At 42.2% G+C, this 16,170-nt stretch overlaps 1 protein-coding gene across 1 annotated transcript in view; it reads left to right on the plus strand.

The window, feature by feature from the left end:
* Nucleotides 1-11,638, plus strand: part of LOC145408176 (uncharacterized) — a 41,695-nt gene extending 30,057 nt beyond the window's left edge. The window contains exons 4-8 of the mRNA XM_080278927.1: nucleotides 2,876-3,097; nucleotides 4,489-4,574; nucleotides 7,948-8,128; nucleotides 9,466-9,543; nucleotides 10,538-11,638. Of these exons, the coding sequence (XP_080135053.1) occupies nucleotides 2,876-3,097; nucleotides 4,489-4,574; nucleotides 7,948-8,128; nucleotides 9,466-9,543; nucleotides 10,538-11,638 (1,668 nt within the window). The remainder of the gene's footprint in view (nucleotides 1-2,875; nucleotides 3,098-4,488; nucleotides 4,575-7,947; nucleotides 8,129-9,465; nucleotides 9,544-10,537) is intronic.
* Nucleotides 11,639-16,170: the final 4,532 nt, after the last annotated feature.

Here is a 16,170-nt window from a genome sequence, read left to right on the forward strand (position 1 = left end):
CTCACGTAAAATAAAGTGACGATAGAGTCATTCTAAGATCCGTGAAAGCAGGTGCGGAAGACAGCCATGATGGAGAAAGTGCCAAATAACCCAAACTGTCAGAAGTCAAACAACGTCCAGTGCTGCATATAGAGGGCAGCGAGGGAGAGTGAGTGCCCCTACTGTATGGCAGAGGCCCCTGTGCACACATGAGAGTAAACACACCGCAGGCGGGGCTGGAAGTCCGTGATGCCGACAATGGTAGACCAGGAATCAATAGGCTCAGCTCACTGGTGGTGGTGGTGGTGATGGGCAGTGGCGCGTGGTGGACACACTTACCATGTATATATAGTAACACTTATGTACACACCCCACAGTACCACTGCCATAGGGTGTTTAGAGAAACTCGAAAAAAATCTCATTCCTCTTAAATTACGTTCTCATTCTTCTGTCTGTGATCATAATTTACTTACCGTTTATAAATTATTGCATAACAACAACAGTACTAAAATCCCAGCTACTTAATTTTTTTTAATGTGCAGAGAATTAGCAAATTACAGTGTGAATCAAGGATGTCTTTTAGGAAATGTAATAATTGATCCTTCCAAGGATGTCCGAGCATAAGAGGCTCTTAGAATACTGACGGAAAACGGCATGAGTTGAAGGATAATGGGCAGTTGTGTGGAAAACTGAGAAAAGTAGGAAGTTATATTCACTGAGTCTTGAAACATTAAAATAAAAAGAAAAAATTGAGATTCGATATTGTTCCTTATAGTTACATCGTACGAACGTTGTATTTAAGAATATAATTATCAGGAATACCTTCACTGACAGACAATTTGCCCGTGGGAATTGGTTTGGGAAATTAATGGAATAACTGCACACCAAGGAACCTATTAAGACCCCCACCGAGGGTCAACATAGTGTGCACGACCTGAGCCAACCTGTCCTGTCCTGGCTCACCTCCGACCTCCTGCCCCGGCGCGGCTAACGCACCTGATAGCTAGTCGACCTGACATTTTTTTTTTTTTTAAGGGCATTTAAAATTACGGAGTGACACTTTGTTCTCTCTCTCTCTCTCTCTCTCTCTATTTCTATCTATCTATCTATCTCTTTCCTTCATATTTTCCTCTTCCTTTTGCCTACGGGTGACTTTACACTCCCTCTTCTGTCTCTCCTTCATTCTTTACTCTTCCTTCTACCTATGGGTGACTCCGCAATGAGTGACAAGCCAAAAGATTTCCTTTACACCAGGTAACCATTTACTACGTTGGGTGGTAACCATATAACCAAATCATGGCGCCTGGTGGTTTAGTGGGCAATTAAGGCGCTTCAATCGGATTAAGCTAGTACAGGTTTCTATCCAAGGGATCGTTGGGGTTTATTGCTCATGTAATGCAAGTCAGGAATGAGTGAGGGTGGTCACTTTCATCTTAAATGTCAGGACCAACTTGCCTAGCCCTGGGTTCCAACGCTCCTCATGGGGCGACATAGAATTGGATTATAGATAGATAGATATATAGATATAGATATAGATATAGATAGATGATTGATATAGATAGATAGATAGATATAATCACTAAGCAGAACAATTTTATTTCTTAGACAGAAGAAGGGGAGGTAGTTTAAAAGAAAAAATAAAATCAACATAATGAGACATGAGACGAAGGAACAGAAAAGGGTAAGTGTGAGGCACAGAATGAGAAGAGTGATTCAGAAAACAGAGTAAAGATAAAGAGGAACATGACAGAGAGAGAGAAAGAGAGAGAAAGAGAAGGGGGTGGGGGTGCAGCACTGACCCACTGGCCTCCATCACCTCACAAATCTCCGCAACTGGCAACTCTCTCCCTTCTCCACCCCCTCACCCCCACCCCCCGGACACCGCTTGCCACCCCCGGATATACACATAATTCATTCCCCCTCTTACACGTACATATCTTCCTTATGTTTAGGTTATATGTAGCTGTTTGTCCACTTGCTAGCGCTAGCGTTTAGGTACTTTATTAACTAGCAGAACTCATTTATATGCATTTATATCAATATCTCATGCAGACGGTCAGGTTTGCTTGTATTCATAGCTAAGAAAGATACATGAACCTGCAAGTACTCAGTATTAGTGTATCATATTGTGGCATTACCTGGTGACACCTACACAGACTCCCTCTGTTAGAACCAGGTATACGAGACTAAACTAAAAGTGTGAAAGACAGTGGCGGTAAAGAGCACAGCCGGATGGGCCGACAACCGCAGTGCTCGCAGACGTGATCATTCAGAATCACTCCACCACCAAATCTGACCACCTTAACACTAAGCACACTTCACACCCGCCCACAATTTATCTCATGAGTTTCTTGTGGTTCAGTCTTCATATTTCCTTGTATTATGTTGTATTTCCTCAATGTTCGTTCTTCACTAAACTCCTCTCTCGGTGCGTGGAAATGAGAGATTTTTTCCATCAGTAAACTGCTTTGGCACCTGGTTGCATATTCATCACTTGCCTCCAGGCAGTAGAATATCCAAGATTCCTTCACTAATGATTAATATAATAATTCATCTTCAGGTCAACACCCTTACTCTCCAGCCTACTTGTCTGCCTAATTTTTCACAGTCAACGTATCTACATTCCTTTTCTCCACTCAACATATCTACCTACCTTACTTTTCTCAACCCTACATATCTACTTGCCTTTTCCCAGCCTGCATATCTACGCACTACCATTTCCCATCCTGCATATCCACCTGCCTTTCCATTACCCCATGTATCTACCTACCTTTTCCAAGTCTACACATCCACCTACCTTTTTCCCTAGCCTACATATCTATGTAGCCTTTCACCTGCCTGTTCATCTGCTTATCCATCTGCATGCCATCCCGTCTAAATATTCGTTTTCCCACAGGGCCAAGACATCAAGGACCAGAATGCCTTAGACTCTGCCGCCCTGCCCGTCGAGCACAGAGGAGGAGACGCCTTCGGGCCCAACTTAGGAGGACCACAATATGGCCCTCCATTCGCCGGACCCCCGCTCGGTGGTCCCCCACTCGGTGTACCTCCTGCAGGAGTCCCCGACGACCCTTGGCCCCTGGCTCAACCCGACATGAACACTATCAAGAATCTGCAGGTACTGAATGCGATGCATGTTTTACGGAGATATAAGAAGCATTGTTTTTTTTATACTGGTACAAGCATATATTAAGATTTTTCACTGCATCAACTCTTCACTGTTATCAGAATAGCAATTATTCTTGCCCATTTAGCTAGTAGTACCATAACCTCCCACTGTTAACTATTAATACTCGTATCTTAACCCCCCACTGTTATCTAGTAGTCCCAATATTGCTAATATATATATATATATATATATATATATATATATATATATATATATATATATATATATATATATATATATATATATATCATTCTGTCATTCCCTTGATTATATGTCAATGAATCAGCTGTAAGCTGGAATTTGTTGTATGTGACGAAAGGCAGCCAGCCTACCACACGAAACCAAGTTTTGTGCGCTTTTGTGTTCAGGTAGCGATGGTGGATGTTGCGTGTCCCGTGACACTCCACATAAACTGATATATATATATATATATATATATATATATATATATATATATATATATATATATATATATATATATATATATATATATTTCATACTGTGTTTGTGTATGTGTGTGTGTGTGTGTGTGTGTGTGTGTGTGTGTGTGTGTGTGTGTGTGTGTGTGTGTGTGTGTAATTCTAACGTTATCGTGAAAAAAGGCATCTTCCCATTTCTATGAAAGACATTATGATTTGGTTCCTCAGTATTCAGACAACTTCTGACTCTACCCCGAACAACCCTAATACTTTTTCAAAGCGATCTTTTTAACCCTGTCCCTGGCAATGGCGACATACAGGTTCGTAATTATGCTTACTCCTGACAACTTCACACAACTATGTGAAAAATTGAAGAGCCAGAGGGTTACTAAATTCCATCCTTTCCACTAGTACTTAAAGTTGTTTAGGTACATTCGAGGACGAGAGTTGGCCCAATATTACACCTATTCTACTTCTCACATTCCTCTGCTCACTAATATGCCTAAGATGAGGGGCAGTTCTTATGTTTCATTTCGCATAGATGGTACTCTTTAATACGATGCATCAGGGTGGAAAGAGGCGGACATGCCCTACAATATGTGTGAAGTGGAGACGCTGCAATACCTGGCGAACTTTTGTCCCTGTCCGTATTTGATTCTAAGTAATAGCTAACAATTTTGTTATGTTACAGCCCTAACAATGTAAGAGTAAATAAAAACCCTCAATTCACTGGTACCAGCTTTTTTATCCCCTGAAAGGAAGATGGTGGACTACCAGAGGAGAGCAATTTCTGCTTGTAGTCCACCAAGATGAGGATGAGCCTGAAACTACTACTACTACTACTACTACTGCTGCTACCACAACTATTCATAAACTTTATACCAGTCCAAGAGTTATACTACTTCACCTCCTCCCCAACAGGTGCAATGTGAGAAGTCCTTTATGAGAGTATCAGTGGAGTTCGACCGCCCCTTCTACGGCATGATCTTCAGCAAGGGATACTACAGGTAAGAACTGATCACTTTTCTTCTTAACGCCAAACAGATTTATTTATATTCTTAAACTTGGCCTTAAACTGTCAGATAAAGGTGTTAGAATTCTGCTAAACTTGCACTCAACAGTTCATAGAATGCCGCTAAACTTAGGTATTCAGATAAACAACAGCCAGATAGTAGAATTCTGATGAGAGATACAATGGTATAGATCGACAGTATTTTAAAAAAGTCCAAGAGAATTAGGGCACCGATTGTCATAATGAGACAGAATTATATTAACATGTGATATTTGAATGCAATATAAAGCATTACATGGTTACAAAATATTACACATGCTACTCACGATCAGCATTAACTTCAGTAAAGCGAATATTTCAAGTATCTTAATGAAGCCGATAATTTTGATGGCTTGTATCATCGGTGAATGGATGTGTAGCTAATTTACCAGGTACTCTGATGTTACAGTTGTACTTCTGCATCCTACTCACCTCATATGTCAGTAAGGAGTATCTTGATGATGATAATGATAGCACAGAGAATGCGATTTGCCGTTTATCAATAATTAATGATGATGATGATGATGATGATGATTATGGTAACACAGGGAAAGCCATTCTGTGGCCTATCAAGTAGTAGTTAAAGGCAAGGTTGAATGATGATGATGATGTTGGTAGTGAGACGAGCACAGAGAGAAAGTCAAGCTATATAAAGGGATAATTAAGGAGGGAGAAAGAGAGACAGGTAGATGTAAGTGACCCATATACCGCCATTAATCCTCCCACGGCCCTTGCCTCTCCGGTTCCCACGTGCCTCTCAACACCAACCCAAACTCCCGTCACCCACCGCTCCAGATTTGTTGTAGATCCGTGTATATTCTTTGTGTTTTTCAGGATTTCGTAGCATCTATTCATCAGTGATTTATTTTGCCTAATGCACGTTGATATCTTATTTTGCTATTTGTATCGACTACTACGAGCCGCCACACCACTCTAGTTGCTCTAAATATCTGTGTTTTCACTTTGGTATTTTGGTTTCAGAGGCTTCATAACATCTCATACCTTGCGATTTATTTTGCCTTCTGCAGCTCTCGATATCGTCGATCTATCTATAGCCATACGCCATAATCCTGTGAGGGGTGGCCGTTTGGCTTTGAGTTAGTTGATTTATGGGTAGGGCCACTAACCCTCCGCCAACCCACTTGTTGACACGCAAGGAACACGTTGGAGTTGCTTAAATGGCTACCACCCAGCGTTGTAAATGGTTTACAGGAAACCATTAGGCTTGTAACTCAATGTAAAACCACCTGATAAGGATAGAGAAGCAGCAAAAATGACAGGAAATGTAGGAGAAATAGGAGGAGAGGAAGGCAGACACAGAAAAAGAATGTTAAACGTGAAGCAAGAAGGAGGGTGCACAACAGCAATTCACCGCTGACCGCCGCACTGCTCCAGTTGTGCTACAGAACACTGGTTACATTTTGGCTTTAAGTCAAATGGGAATCGGGGAAAACCTTCCTTTCGGCTCCCTTGTCTTTCTTAGTTTGGTTAAGCTGGTTGTGCCGTGGTTAGCTTTTTTTTTCTGCATTGCTGTTATGGTTTTAGTACTGTACTTTTTTTTGTCTATAATTTCTTCTGTTTGGGATGAAGTACAATATGCTCGTTGACTTGGGATACATCCTACCACGCCCTCTTTAGTTGTTTGTTTTACCTTTGCAGTTGATATCCTATCAGATACTGTTTTTACCTTTTCCATCGGCACCTAAAACCACCACCAGCGCGCCGTACCGCTCAAGTTGTGTTACAGAGCTGTGTTTACATTTGGGGTCTCATTCTCGTTGTATTGGGAAACTTTGTAATACCTCTTCCCAGACGATTTGTTTGCCTTTTACACTATAATATCCCATTGTTTGCCGTTTGTATGAGTAAAAATATAAACAAGCAGTTTTATACACAACTTAAGCTCAAGAAAGTTTATGAATACATGACGTTGCAGTTCATAATTCGTTCAGCCTGAGGTTCCTTATGTCTTGCCACTCGTTCCCCTCATCTTAAAAACAGCCAATTATGAAGTAATAAATAAAGGTAAAATGAAACATTTTTTTTAAATACCAGTCAAAATACACAGATTATTCCATAAGCTCCGTTATATACTGTAATGTTATTAAAATAAACTATATAAGTTCCCCATTATATCTCAATTTTTGCTGTGCCTTGTCCAGATTTCAAGCATAAAGAACTAAAGTAAGCTACATTTTCAAGCCAGCCATATGTTGTAATAACTATAATTTTCTTTGGTGTTGTGAACTTCACTGCAGGGTGGGATATAAAGTTTTGCCGCACACTGGAGCCCTCAGTGTTCATGGAATTGCTCATTTTCGTTTCAGCAATTTCTGTTACATGTAATTATACGTATTTCATGTAGCCTATATTAGTTCAAGCTATAATAAATAAAACTGTAATACGTGAATATTAACACTGTCTTGTAGCAATGGTGTCCACTCCGAGTGGAATGACCTGAGCACAGTACTAGTGACACTAGGGTGTAAATGGATTAACACTAAAAATGCTACCCAGATCTCGTCCCTATATAATCTCCATAGCTGATACCATGCAGTTCGTGAATGCTGCCTTCTCAGTCAGTGGGAGGAATGGGTAAGGGACGTATTTTGGATTATATTTTCTTTTCACGCTGCCATGCATAGTTATGTTGTTTTCATACCTTGTGGTGCTTCCCCATCACAGTACATCGAGCATTGTTCAGTTAGGCACTGTGAAAAACCTAACATTTCACGAACGTTTATTGCAGTCAAATATAATTGAGCAGATATGCATTTGAATAAGCTGAATTAGTACAGTCTATACCACTAGGTGCAATGCACATTTCCTCAGGTAGAACAATGTCAATAATCATGTATACCAAATTTACAACATATGAATGTATTGAGATATACCATTTTCAATATTCAAAAACTTTGTGCAGTTGATCTGAGGCATTTCCGTCAGTTTCCACTACATAATTAATCCTAAGTATCTCTTCAAATCCGACTAAGAAAAACCAAATCCTGTTCCAGGTAAATTTTGTCATAGCCTCACATCTTAATAGCTTAAGAACCTAATATACCGCATGTATCACTGTTCCAGCTGCCTGAGAGCCTTGATACGCCACCCAAAAAGAGGAAAAAAAAAAAAAAAAAACTCGTCCCCTCTTCATTTCTCTCTTTCTCTCTCTCTCTGAATAAGCAAAGTGTGCAGACCCACCCTTCCTTTATATGCTCCTTCATTCCATCATGCCGCTTCATTCTCGGTCCCCGTCTTCTTATTCTCCCATCAACGTCACTTCTTCAGATAATGATACCAGTACTAACCTTGCTCCCTCTCCCCTACAGTGACCCTAACTGCGTGCATGTACAGCCTGGCACGGGGCGGCTACAGGCTCAGTTCGACATCTACCTCAACAGCTGCGGAATGACCTCCACCTCCAGCGCCGCCAACTACGGTCAGCCCACTCCGTCAGGCACCTACATCGAGAACACGGTCATCATTCAGTACGACCCTCTGGTGCAGGAGGTAAGGCCGGGGGGATTGCCAGGGGAGAGACTTGAATGAGAAAAACTGAGACGATAGGAAATTTTAAGAAGCTGGCGTCTTGTTCCCGCCAATTTGGGTGACTCCTTAGGACATCTTTCTAACAATGCAATTTTCACCTTAACTTAGTCCAAACTACCGACCCTTTGCAGTTCATTTTATGTAACTCAAGTGGCAGCCCTGCATACTTTCTATATCACTTCTTCGTGACTAGCATCATAGTCTAGTGTCAATCCATTGTTACAACTCAGCATTCAAGACGGAGAGATGGCATATTGAGGCAAAGTTAAAGTAAAAAGAGCATAGTTTGTGATTCCTCATGAACAGTTAATTATCTCTTTCACTGAGTATTTAGTTTGTTCAGTTCGTGCCAATATAACAACGAAATACCTTGCAAGACAGTACTAAGATGCAATAGGACAAGTAGTCACTAAATAAGAGAATCCAGAAAGCTTCCAGAGCCGATGAGAATACGACCTTAAGGCATGTAAAAAGTGAGACAGAAGCTCGTAAGAGGAGAGGATTCAGGGCTTAGAGAGAAGAAAGGAGAGACAGTGGTAGGATTAAAGATACCAAGATAGAAGGGACATGATCCTGGAGAGAAAAGGGTGAAGCTTATCAGATGGTTTGAAAACGCAGAGGGCACTGTCAGCTTAGAATCCCACATACATAGCTCTTATTTTCATATTGGGTGGTTGAAGGAAGACAGGGAACAAAGAAGTGAGAATATGAGAAAAAAAGGATTAGGAGACTGTAAGGGGAACGAGAAGAAAAAGGGTTAGTGGCTGCTTAGTTAGCTATGATAGAATAATCTAATCGTCCGGTGACTGCCTGTTTAGCCCGGTCAGTTTGGTGTTGTACTCTTTAATTTATATTTGGTATCTCCTTACAGTCCTTTTCAGTTTTAGATCAGACTTTTAAACTGGTATGGGTCGATACGGCTTTCTTCAGTAACAGAGTTTTTTGCTACGATGAGTAAAATAGCTTGAAAGTGGCAAAAATAATTTTTAAAGGTTTCATCACTGGATTCCGGGGATGAAAATGAAAAATTCGTCATGGTGGTGGAGACATTAGCTTGGTCCAGATTTTCATCCCTCTGTAGTTTATTTCACGCAGTGCTCGATGGCAGAGGACAGTGCAAAGGCTCTAGAGTCTTTCCACAGCACTTCATAACTGGCACGATATTCCAGTGCTAATCAGTTGCTGAAACTAAACATTCAGGATGGAGATATGGCGATTTTAGACCAAGTCAGAGTAAGAAAAGTATAGTAATTTTCTCCACCCATCCTCAGTCTAATCCGTGTGTGGCTTGATTGCAGGTATGGGACGCGGCCAGGAAACTTCGGTGCACCTGGTACGATTACTACGAGAAGTCCGTCACCTTCAGGCCATTCCAGGTAAACAGCTGTGACCTTGTATATACTGTCAGGGGAACAAGGTGGTGGTCAAGTGGTTAGGCAAGTGCTCTGCTACCTTCATGTCATTTCAGGTAAAGAGTTGTGTCTTTGTTTGTATGAGTGAGAGGTGGTGGGTAGGTGTTAGAGAAGTTATCTGCTGCCTGAAAGGACGTTAGTTCGATCACAGACTGGTGCTAGGAACAGCCTGGTGATTTGAATTTCTTTAAAACAGATTTTGCTGATCTCCCACAAGACCCAGTGACTTGCTGTAAAAACACACTCATACCGTCGCCAGTCCTGAATGAGACTGACTTAATACGGAGGCTATTCAGTATAGACGGTGGCCATCAGAGCCAAAATTATGACATGTAAAGGTTTTGGCATGTAGGACACCTGGACCTCAGAGAACGGATTGCCAATTTATGTCCAGAGTCAAGCACTTACACAAAGAAAAAGTAGGCGTAGACAGTCCGTGCAGAAACTGAAAGTAAATAGTACGAGTAAGTCATCGATTTTTGCCAAGGTATTACGTATAATTAGCAGAAATTTGTAGGTTGATACCATTGATTGTCGTTGTAATTAGCATTATAACTGTGGGAAGAATATAGCAATTGCTGAATCATTTAATAATAACACAGAACATTCCACATAACCAAGTAGCCTACATTGTAAAAAGGCTGAACGAGTCTCATCTGTGTATTGAAAAAAAAAAAAAAATGTTGGTGAGAAATCAAGATTAAACAACGTGAACCTGCGTTAACACTTTTTTTTTTAAGTCGGCGCAGGTAAAAAATAAAGAGAAGTATTTAACAAACTAAGTGTACAGCATATGTAGAGTGACTCGGAAAAAATCTGACTACTCGGTTGACTATAGGATATTGCGAGTAAAAAGCACTTGCTCAGTATCTTATGGTGCTTCACATACTGACAAATTAGTGTGACCAAGTAGCCTTATAACTCATCTTAAACCATTACTAACATAGTTTCCCCGCAGGTGGACATGCTGAACGCGGTGACAGCCAACTTCCTGGGCGACAACCTGCAGTGCTGGATGCAGATACAAGTGGGCAAGGGCCCATGGGCCTCTGAGGTATCCGGCATTGTCAAGATCGGTCAAACCATGACCATGGTGCTGGCCATTAAGGATGACGAGAATAAATTCGACATGATGGTTCGCAATTGCGTGGCACACGATGGCAAACGAGCACCCATCCAGTTGGTGGATGAGGCTGGCTGCGTCACAAGACCCAAGATCATGGGACGATTCCAGAAAGTTAAAAACTTTGGGTCATCGGCTTCTGTTGTATCATATGCATACTTCCAGGCCTTCAAGTTCCCAGACAGCATGAATGTGCACTTCCAGTGCGTGATCCAGGTATGTCGCTACTCCTGCCCAGAGCCCCAGTGTGGAGGCCCGGCCTATAAAGCAGTTGCCAGTGAGAACCGTGCTACAGTGGCCGAAGCGCCTGATCGAAGGCCCGACCCACGCCTGCCTGCCCATGCTTCACCCTCCCACGCCGCCCTCGTGGCTCCACAGGAACATAAGTCTGCTCAGCGTAAGACTGGTGAGGGTGATGCAACATCAGCATCAGGACATCCCATCCCCTATCCTGTAGGTGTGCCACTGGAAGGTGCCACTGTCAACCTGCCAGGCATCAGTCGGCAAGGTGTGGCGGACCTGGCAGGGCGGCCGCGTGCGCTTAGCCCTGAAGACATGGCACTGCCAACCGCAGCAGAGGGTGAGGACGAGGATGGGTCACGGCGGCGGCGACGTGCTACTCAAGAAGTGACAGACGTGTCAACTGCACGTGTCATCCAGGTGGTTGCGCCTGGAGACGTGGCTTTCAATCTAAATGCTGGTAACGAGACGGTTGTAGTGTCTGAGACTTTGGAGGACCCTGCCAGCGTCTGTATGTCAGCCTCAGGGTTCGCGGCGGGCCTGGTGCTGCTGCTGCTGGTCCTGTGCGTGGCCTGTCTCGTCGCCGCCTTCCTCTACACCCGTGTCAGGGCGTTCACTGCCAAGGGCGCCGTCACAACCTTCATTACTTCATTTGACAATCCAGAGTTTGTGAAGGTGGCTGCAGGTGGAAACTGAGCCCCATGCCCCACCCCGTGCCATACCCGCCCCGCCCCGTGCCTGACACTGCCCTGATGACGCCCCTCCTCTTCACTGTTCCCCATTGAGCTCTGCCCATCACGCGACGGTGGGCAGGCAAGGGTGGTGATGGCCTCTTTCACTTCCTTATATATTCTTTATCTCTCCTCCTTTTCTTTTTCATTTTCTTTTCTGTTATACTTGGGCTTCTTGTACCTCATGCCTTTTTAATCCTCTTGTATCTCATTTTGTGGCCCTGGTCCCCACTCTGCTTTCATCTCTGTATCGACCCCCGCACAGAAAACTGCTTTACCCGCATGTTACCAAAGTCAACATACACACGCACTCTCTCGTCCGCTCTTCCCGTTTCAACACATTTCTGTCTCATGTTACCCGTTTAGCATTTTAAGTCGAGATGTTATTATTGTTAATATTAACAAGGAATGAGCTGGTCTGATTCCGCTTGTATTTATTTTTGATTTAGCACTTGTCATATCACTACTACAAAATTGATATATAAAAGTCTTTCCTTAGTTTATAGCGCGTAATTGTGACACAGCAGAGGTGAACCTGTCCCTCTCTCAGGTGTAGATATTATGTTTTAATTAAGTGTACAGTCTTTCCACCTTCACCTGAACGCGCGCACCAATCTGTCATCTTTATTTTTTTCTTGGTGTGTATTCAGATTATCGTTGTATTTTTTTATTTCATTTTTCTTATTTACTTATCTTGCGCACCTCATATGTCAACCGATCTGCCTCGCGAGATGGGAACTGTTAGTCCTCTTTCACCTGCGGGTTGTGTTCTCCGCGGTCCATCTGTTATTCTTTACAAGCTACAAATAACAGCATCCCGTGGAAAGCGTCCTCGTTTATAGAGAGATAAGAGAAAGCTGTAACAGATCAAAAGCTAATGGGCATCACAGTCATTTCTCCAGGGCAGGTTACCTGTGGCATAGTCATCAGTGAGTTCCTCACTCACGATACATTTCATCCCCCTCATCCTTCACACTGATGGGTGATATCAGCCTCATAAAGCTGAGTCTAAGTTACAGCAAAAATGAAAAATCATCTGCACTGCATTCAGTATACTGTAGATATGCTGTTAATGGTAGTTAGTATGACAGCACAGTCACTTCCATCACTCATCTATTACCGATCTGGTAGTGAAGCAGCCCAGCTCGCGAGGCAGGTGTCGGCAAGTCTCAGTGATCCGTAGTTAGTGATACCAGGCTGATATGATAACTGGCATTCTGTTAAGACGAAGCATTAGTATGTAGTGCCCGTGTGTATTAGCCCGATTGTCCCTGTATGCAGTTGTGTGGATGTGTGAATGTATGATTATCTTAGGTTATTATTGCACCAATGATATGTGTGTGAGTCTATATAACTTTCTTTACAAGTCTGTGCGTACACATGCAAAGAAAAGAAATGTGCAAGCTACGTACCTGCACACTAGAGAAGGTTGAACCTGGGAAGTCTGTCAAGCGCCACGATTAATATTGAGACGAGCCGCTTTTTTTGTGGTGATAAATCTAACCAGAAATGCATGACTGACTGTTATTGTGTAATGGTGCAGTTGGTGGTCATAATGCGATAGCTGGTTACCATATACCGATCCGATACTCCAGGGGTCCGTGTCTCAGGCCCGTATTCTCGTCAGCTTGGAATGCTTTCTAGCACCTCGTCCTTGGCAGTTTAATATTGCGTATAGCACGTTATTACTGTCTTCTATTTAATTTACGCAAAGACACAGGTAACACACAAGGAAGTACAAATGTGTAATATGCAAAATAAAGAGCTATGAAAGAGGTGTTAAAAAATCCAGGCCAATGACAATACCGCCCTCAGAGTCCTGGAGATTCGTGTGCAACTTTTTTTCCTAACTGACCCAGCTAAGCCAGTTACAGTACTGTGCTTACTATAATTCACTTGGGTATTTTTATTTTATCTACTTATTTATTGTAAATATTTAAGTATATTTATTAGTTCTATGTAATATTTATTTCTATTGTAAAATTGTAATAAAGCAGCTGAAATTATGCCCATTATTTTTGTCCTTATATTGACAAAATAAATGCGAATGTCATATTCAAATATAAAAAACAGTGAGGGAAGGTTTCCATAATTTTGTATGTGTCTTATAGAGAAATGGAAATCAGGCATGGAATATCAGTTTCTCCTGACTGGTATACAGAAAGAGGGGAATATGCAGTACTTTTAATGCAAGCATACAGTAGAAAAATAAAGTTTATGCAAGATATATAGGCATATGGTATTAATATTAGTTTGGTCGTGAACAGGTGACACACTGAGGTTAAGAATATACGATGGGTATGTTACAACAAAAGAAAAGTAGACAGAGAAGTAGCATTCGTGGATAGGATTAGCACGGAGATTTGACATGTGACAGTGAATGAGGAAATAGCTGATTATCAATCCTTGAGTGTTTTTTCACCCATGAGTTAATGCCAGACTAATTCTACAGGCCTACAGTTCTGTTTAATTAAGGAACACTCCCACTTGACCGCAAGGCTAAAACTGAAGACGAGTCTAATGTCGGGGAACATCCTTCTTTCTTTTCTGGGGATCCGGTGGTGCACTGGTTCACATGTCCACCTTGCAACTGGAAAATTTAGAGTTTGATATTCCGACTGACATGACTAGTAGACAAAGTTTCCTCTCCCTTATCCCTGTTCACCCGGCAGTGCAACTGGACACTTGCAGATTGTAGTCCATTCCACAGGAAGCTTAGGACTTGATATACATTGATTGTTTGCCTAAACAACTTATGTTGCTTGACATTGAAGCCTTCTTCTTCTTCTTTTGTTGTGCATCTCCCTTTCTTCCGTCCTTATATACTTCCTCCTTCTTTGCTCTCCTTGTTTTATTCTTACGGCACAGTGGTGCTCTAATACAGGAAAATATAAGTACAGGTCGAGTGCTAGTTATCCTCTTTTCTTGTGGACTTACGTTCAAGTATTATATGTTAGTGGTTATAACAAGAATGTAATAACCAGCTGTTATACCAGTAGGATTAGGTTAATGGTTTATATCTGGAGATATGAGGAACATTCAAGAAATTATGTGTTATGCCATAGAATTAGATTAATGCTTATTGCTGGAGATGTGAAGAACATTCTGGATATATCAACATCTGTTTGATTTTCTTCGTATCTTACCTTAGGAAATAGTTGCAATTATTGATTTTGTGCAATGTTAAACAACTAACAAAAAACAAGTAACAAAAAGTAAAAAACAAGAAGCCTCGGATCACGACAGACAAGTAGGTGACGACCAAGGACCAGACAAAGGATATGGTACGGATTGCAACATGGAATGTAAGGGATACAAATGATGAGGTGAAAAAAAGGAGAGATTGTGCGGGTGATTGAAGGTGCAAAAGTGGATATTAACTGGGACTAAATGTAGAGATGAGAGTGAAAGAGTGGGAGTATGGATGTGGTATATACACGGGAGTAGGTGACAATGAGAGGGCAAAAGAGGGTGTATGTATTGTGGTGTGCAAGAGATGGAAGGAGAATAAAAGAGAGTGTGGATCAGTTGGTTCAAGGATTGTGTGGATAAGATTGAAAGTGGGAATACAAACATGGGTGACTGTGTGTATGTATGCGCCAGTGGAAGATCATGAAAGCAGAGTGAAAGAAGAGTTCTGGGCAAATGTGGAAGTATGCATGGAAATGTTTGAGAGGAATGAGAGAGTGTTTTTGACTGGAGATATGAGTGGGAAAGTAGGGAATGTGAAGGTGGATGGAGTAGTTGGGGAGTGGGGCGTGCTTGAAAAAGTGGATGAGAATGGCAGTGCTGTAGTGGTCACTTGTGCAGGGAGGGGGTTGGTGATAGTCAAAACCCTCTTTAGGCACAAAATGATTCCCAGGCATACATGGCGAGCGATGAGAAGGGTGGATGGTAAACTGAATGGGCGGAAGGCAATGATTGATTTTATGTGTGTGGATGACAGAATAAGAAGGCATGTATTGGATGCACGACCATTTAGAGGTTGGAGAGGTGGACTTTCTGCCCTCCCCTTGTTGGTGGTGGAAGTCAAGGTTCAAGTGCAGTGGAGGAATAGAAGGAGAGAAGGGCAGGAGTAGTCCATACAAGGAGGGCAGAAGGGTTGCAAGAGGATAGAAAAAAGGCAGAATATAAGAAAGCCGTGGAGGAGAGATTGGGAAAACATGATGTGGAGCAGATGGGGCAGGTGGAAGATGTGTGCATGTGAGGTGGTGTGTGGGGTGAAGAGAAGAAGAAAGGGGGTGGAAGGAATAGCATGGTGGAATGAAGAGGTGAGGCAAGCTGTTGTGCAAAAGAAGAAAACATATGGTGAGTGCATGGGAAGCAGAGGCATGGAGAAAGTTGAGAGGCGGAAGAGAGAGTTATATGTTGAGAGGAAGAGAGAGGTGAAAAGATTAATAAGAGAGACTGAGAAGAGAGTGGATGAGGAACTTGGAAGGAATTTGAGTGTAAAATGGAGGGAATGTAAGACAAAGTTCTGGAAGGAGGTAAAAAGAG

Source organism: Coenobita brevimanus, chromosome 76 (assembly GCF_032717465.1).
Source record: "Coenobita brevimanus isolate Jiangsu-jjx chromosome 76, ASM3271746v2, whole genome shotgun sequence".
Classification (NCBI taxonomy): domain Eukaryota; kingdom Metazoa; phylum Arthropoda; class Malacostraca; order Decapoda; family Coenobitidae; genus Coenobita; species Coenobita brevimanus.